At 48.9% G+C, this 6,078-nt stretch overlaps 1 protein-coding gene across 1 annotated transcript; it reads right to left on the reverse strand.

Annotated features, from left to right (window-relative positions):
* Positions 1-4,273: 4,273 nt before the first annotated feature.
* Positions 4,274-5,029, reverse strand: SAYSD1 (SAYSVFN motif domain containing 1). The gene is made up of 2 exons (XM_075146806.1): positions 4,856-5,029; positions 4,274-4,765 (listed from the first exon to the last, which is right to left on the reverse strand). The coding sequence occupies exons 1-2, from the start codon at positions 5,012-5,014 to the stop codon at positions 4,469-4,471; spliced, it is 456 nt and encodes a 151-aa protein (XP_075002907.1). The 5' UTR covers positions 5,015-5,029; the 3' UTR covers positions 4,274-4,468.
* Positions 5,030-6,078: the final 1,049 nt, after the last annotated feature.

The raw sequence follows: 6,078 nt of genomic DNA on the forward strand, positions 1-6,078 counted from the left end.
CAGTCTGAAACCACAGGGTCAATGGCTTATTACTGTTGAGTGGGCGAGCTGAGTGATCGACTGATTAAATTACAAGGATACAGAATATGATTATTGCCAAAAAATACATTTAGACTTTTATGGGGATAGGGTAAGGTGCTATCACCAGTTTTAGAAAAAAAGACCTTAGTAGGACACAACCGGTGTTTCAGGGAAGAATCAGTTTTGTAGTAAGAGTTTCCCAAAGCTAAAGTTGAAAATATGCTTACCTCTTTTCTGGGTAGGTGAAGAACAGCATCCTGAAGATCTATCAGTACAGCAGGTAGCGTGGTGTACATTTCTCAATGCTCTTTTTAAGCTTCACTTGAAAGAAAATAAACCAAAACCAGTATCTGGTAGGGGCGTCTTCTGCTATTAACAGGTGCATGTTATCGCTATTGACACAGATGGAAATATCCCCTGAATGCACAGCCCTTCCGTTTTTATATGGTACTCTGCCTCTCCAGTTGGCAGAGGTGTTAAGAGGGACAGGAAAATGACTTGTGCTTCAGGAGGACATTTTCTTTCTAAGCTATACTCTGCTTCTTGTGGGTGCAACCACACAGAAGTCAGCTTGTGGCCGCAGCTGGTCTTACCGGACTTCACCTCTTCGGAGGAGATTCGGTGGTTCACAGAGTGGGCTCACTTTTGTTTCTCCTCCAGCCTTGTTCATTTTCTCCGGACAGGGGACGCGCGCAAGGTCCTGCACCGACGGTGGCGGCTTCGGGCAGGCTCGGGTTCAGCACGGAGGACAGCTCCCGCCTCCCGCCCCCGCCGGGGGGGGCTGCCTGCCGCCGCCGCCGCCTCCTCCTCCGCAGCCTGCCCGCCATCAGCGGGATTCAAAAAATCCCCCCCAAAACACTATCCTAAACTCAGCGAGCTTTTGTCTGTTTGTTTAAGACCGCGAGCCCTCTTGCAGTGAATGCATCTGCACTGCTAATTATGTTACCCTCCCTGTTGTTTACAAGAGTTGCTGGGGAAAGAAAGCAGAGGTACCTTTACAAGCAGGATGCGATCCATTGCATCAGTTAATAACAAGCTTTACATATCTTTACTCAGCTTAGTTATTCGGGCTCCCTTTACAACTCTGAGAATATCCCTGTCCATAGCCTTCTTGTAATAAGTAACTTCCGTGGCATAGCAGGTAGACTACTCAGCAGAGATAAAAGAACCTATTTTCAAGTCCCTCTTTGCACTTGCATTTACATCCCCCTTTGTCAAGAAAAGTGGACTGGATATTCTGGGATGTAATTCAGCATCTTTCCTGCCTGAAGCTAGATTGCTTTGCATGGCATTATTTAATCATTGTATTAGAATCCAAATTGCCAACAGGGTGGATTAGTTTTGCAGTCATCAGGTTAGCATTGAATTAGAGAGGATGGGTTACCTTCTTCTCCTATAATGCTTATAATTGAGCTCCAGGGGGGGAAGTCAGACATTCGCGGAAATCCACCACAGTTCTCAGGCTGGCTTATGTACGTGTAGCATGCGGGCTTCTACGTGGGCCATTTCCAGGCCATCCCTTCCTAACATTGGTTGCAAAGCTGACCTTGGAAAGAAGCAGCTCAGGTTCTTCTGTAAATTTAATAACTTAGCTTCTATGTTGTGTGACCATCAGTACAATACCTGACTAGTACGTGCGTATGTTAACTGCTGTCCTGCAATTTAATTAATTTGCTTCCTGTACGTAGCGAGTATGCTTGATGTTTCTACTTAATATCTACCCTTAAGTGCTTTGAATAGGAAAAGACTGATAAAGTTAGTCACTGGTAGGTGAAAAGGCAGCATGATGACAGATGAAATTTACAGCTGTATGATAATGGACACTGGAGGGAATAATTTCACTCATGAGTATTCAAGAGTGGGTGCTAGTTTTCCACGGCCCTGCTTAGTTGTGTGCAAACCTGAAAAAAAAAGTTTCTGCTACTTGCGCGGCTGTTGGCAAGGTGATAGTTTTGCTGTGACAATAGGAAGTTACGGAAGTGTTTTAACTCACTGTTATGCTGGAAAAAGTATACGTAACAAATGAAAGACGATAGACATAGGAATAGAGAGTATTTACATGTGTGGTACCAAACCTGTACTTAGTTGTTGTCACAAGATTCTTTCAACAGTTTGACATGCTTTCGAGTTACTAGGCTCTTCTTGTCCCTCCTAGTCACTTAAGAACCGAGGGCTTTGGGCCCACAAGAATAGCTCCAGCACCAGATGTCAAACTTATCTTGGTAACTTCTGCTTTGTTAAAATCCAAGAGAAAAAGAAGATGACAAAGTGAGATCTTAGCCAAGCAGAGGGTTGTGGTAGAATTTTTTTTTTTCCTCTCTGATTAAGCTCTCACTTCTTCAAACCTTTTAAAATCCCTTCTGAGTACTGAGGGAACAACTCAGTGAAAGAAATTGCCACCAAAGCAGAATTACTGTAATCGTGTATTTTGAGGAATACTTTCAGCAAGGCCTAAACACCAATTTCTACATCATACTTTACCTACTTCAGTAAAACCTTTTACAAGCCTTTGTTGTTATTTATGCCATCTCTATTTCAGAATTTATAATATGCATTTATTTGAGTAGCATGAAATAAGCAAAGCAACACAAAGCACTGGAACAGTTGAACTGTGTGAATTTTTATTTCTTGTGCCTTTCAGCTTCACGCTCACTTATTGTGGCAACTTGTTTCATGAAGCATTAAATAGAAGAGTCTATAAATTCACCTGGACATAAATGTAACTAGAGTTTATAGCAAATGAAAACTTTATTTCCAGCCTTGCTGCTATAAAGTTTTATAATTTCATGGATGTTACCTTGTATTTAATATTTATTTGCATGTGTTTCCTTGTTTTAAAAAACACCCACAGAATCTAACTGTACAAGATGTCAGATTGTCAACTCCCCATAAACATTATAGTTGCGTTTATTTTTATCCTTGTGAATAAAGTTTCAACTCACAAAACTCTGTCACTTACTGGTGTATTTACTTTAAGTATCACCTGACTACTTCTCACTCTGTAATTAGAAGAGCACTTTCAAAGAATGGAAAGACTCACAGTTCATGGTTCTCCCAAAGACACAAAGCTTTGTATTTTCAACTCTACGCCCACTAGAGAAAGGCCTTTGAATCTGCAGAGGCTATGTTAATCAAACAAAAATGTAGCATGTTATTTGTATAGAGTAAGTATCAGTAAGAATAGCGAGAACTCTGAGGGGGGTTTACCAGAGGATGGTGGAATACGTGCAAATCCAAAAATCCTGTGCTTGGCTTTCAATAGCAGCATTTGAAATTTATACAATACTAGAAGTTAAGAGAGCACTGTGGAGAGCTATTGAGAGATGCTTAGCAGTGTTAAACTTATTATTTGTGCTTTAATCTACTATTCTCTTTCCTATCTAATTAAATTCAATAAAGGACACTTCCTTTTGTTTCCCCAACCAATGACAGAACATGGGGTAAGTCAAACATGGGGTAAGTCAAGCCTGAACAGTGTGTAACTTAAATTAGAAAAGGCATAACGAAACAGGATTTGAAAGATCAATTTGTGACTTTTCTTCTCAACTCAGTCCTCAGGCTGCTCTTCACTATGACTTAATATTAATGATTTGTTTTACTGCACTGCTCTATGTATTAAAAATACCAGTGGATTATAAGAAGTACACCTCACAGTCTGTGGGATGATGGTGAGAAGCATCATCAGCTGTGCTGTAGTAAAAAGACTGAATCCAGTGACAGGGCAAATCTCCTTCCATCTGAGGGCCTCTTGCATTTCCATGTCTGCTGCGCAGACACCCTAAATTTTTTCAAAATGGTTGTTAAAGAAAAACATGTATTACCTGCCAGGAATAATGGTAAGTCTTTTTTGCTTACATTACAAATGATGAAAGCTGTAATATGAAGCAAAGAGGGAACTTGCACTGAAATCAGATGTTTGTGTTTCATGAAAGACATGAGTGTGAACAGAAGCAGCTGCCTATTTTAGGTATACTGATAGTGCCTCATGTCTTTTCTTCAGAAAGAGGATTCTAGCCAGTGCTGAGAAGAAAAGCAGTTGGCCATTCTACTAAAGGTGTCGTCAAACCCCGGCCTTCCCATTACCGGTGGTAAAAGTCAGCAGGAGCTGAAAATCACCAGCTGACAAGCTGGCAGCTCCAGCTATGAAAAGGCCGTGCCTCCAGCTGCCGCTGCAACAGCGGCCAAACCAGCTGCCCGTGGGTTTCCTGCCGGCTGCCCGGGCCCGGCCCTCCCAGGAAACGAGACCACAGCGCACGCTTTGCTACGGCTTTATTCGGGACCGGACCGCGCCCGCAGAAGCCGGGCCAGGAGTAAGGCGCAAGCGGCGTTTGCATAGAAATAACCCCCTTTTCCTCCTCCCCCGGCCCCTCCTCGGGTCCGTGGTCCGGACGGGCGGAGGTAGCGGGGGCCAACCCCCGCAAAGCGGCTGTCCCCGCCGGGCCGGTCGCTACCTCCCGGCGGCGGGCCGGTAATGCAGCTCCCGCTCCAGCTGCTCGGCCGTCAGAGTCCCGGCGATGGCGGCGCAGCCGGGGTTGAAGACGGAGTAGGCGCTCAGCTCGCCCCGCCGCCGCTCGGCGGGGCCGCGGGTGCCGGCGTACATCCAGTAGAGGAGGGAGAGGACGAAGTAGGGCAGCCCCAGCTCCAGCTCCGCGAACAGCGCCAGCAGCACCGCCCACAGCAGCACCTTCAGCAGCAGCGGACGCGCCCACACCGGAGCCGCCGCCGCCGCCCCGCCGGGACGGGCCTGTGGAGGCAGCAGCGAGAAGCGGCGTCAGGCACCGACCCGCCGCCACACACCCCCACCCCGCCCCACCCCACCCACCTCGGCGCTCACCTGAGCGCCGCCGCCTGGGCCCGCGGCGACGGCCCGCTGTCCCTCGGGAGCCTCTGGAGCCGCGGCCTTGCCCGGCGGCTCCGCAGGGCGCGGCGAGGCAGTGGCGCTACCGCGGGCGGCGCGGAAGCGGGCCAGCCGCCGCTCCACGGCGGCCGACATGGCCGGCCCGCGCCTGCGCAAGGGCGGTGCGATGGCCGCGCCGCGCCGGTGACGGCTCGGTGAGGGGCGGGGCCGAGAAGCGCCCCGCCCCCGCGGCCGTGGTTGCCGGGCAGCGCGCGCGCGCCGCCCTGCGGGCCGGCCCGAGGGGGCGGCGAGGCTGAGGTGAAAACCAGAGCGAGGGGGTTCCCCAGCCGCCTAAACCCGCAGCTGAGGAGGCTCGCAGAGGCTTAGGCCCCCCCGTGGGGAGCCACAGAGAACCAGCTACCCCCTGCCTTTCCTTTTCCGAATTGGTAGCAGAGCCAGCCATTTAACTCTGGAGAAAAGCTGAAAATCACCAAACGCCTCCCGCTTTTGTTTTGTTTTATTCTGCCTTCCCCTCTCCCTCCCCCCATCTAAACCTTAATTACTAATATCAACACCAAAAAGAAAAGGAGCAGAAAAGAATAAAGTACAGGGTGGCCAAAGCCTGGAGAGTGTGAATGAGACGTTAGCAGCCGGGGTGACTGGCAACGTTTGCGTTAGGCATTCGAGCGGCCATTTTAGAAAAGCGCTGAGCATCCCAGGAAGGGGCAGCATGGAGGAGGAGGGCACCCGTGCAGGGCATGGCCAGCAGCCCCGCTCGCTCGGCCCGCCCCAGGTGGCCTCCGCTCTCGGTGGGGTGCGAGGAGCCGGGGCTCTCCCTGCGGCACCCGTTCCTGGCTGCGGGAAAGCGGGCAGTGGGCTCCCTCCAACGCAGGCCCGCAGGCCTTGCCGGCGTCTCTCGGCACGGATGTCTGCTGAAACCGGGTCGGGCCGTCCCACCCTCTCTTGAAACAAAAAATTAAAATCAAGAAAACCAGTTCTGTCACATCATCTTTCAGCTATTGGTGCAGCCGAGAAATAGAAATTTATTTACAGGAGCCGGCTCTTAGCCTCAGGAGTAAAATATTTATCACTCTCCAGCAGTAATAGTTAGCAATGAGACATCATTTCATCCTGCAGTGCTGTTTCCAGTTACTTATAGCTTTCTCAGAAGTGACCTTTAGGGCTGAATATCTCATGCATGTGTCAGCTCAGAAGTGAAT

Source organism: Calonectris borealis, chromosome 3 (genome assembly GCF_964195595.1).
Source record: "Calonectris borealis chromosome 3, bCalBor7.hap1.2, whole genome shotgun sequence".
Taxonomy (NCBI): Eukaryota; Metazoa; Chordata; class Aves; order Procellariiformes; family Procellariidae; genus Calonectris; species Calonectris borealis.

Coding starts and splice junctions, on each gene's coding strand:
- SAYSD1 (XM_075146806.1), bottom strand. CDS start 5,014: ATGTCGGCCGCCGTGGAGCGGCGGCTGGCCCGCTTCCGCGCCGCCCGC. Junction 4,766..4,855: donor GCCCAGGCGGCGGCGCTCAG/GTGAGCGCCGAG, acceptor CTGCCTCCACAG/GCCCGTCCCGGCGGGGCGGC.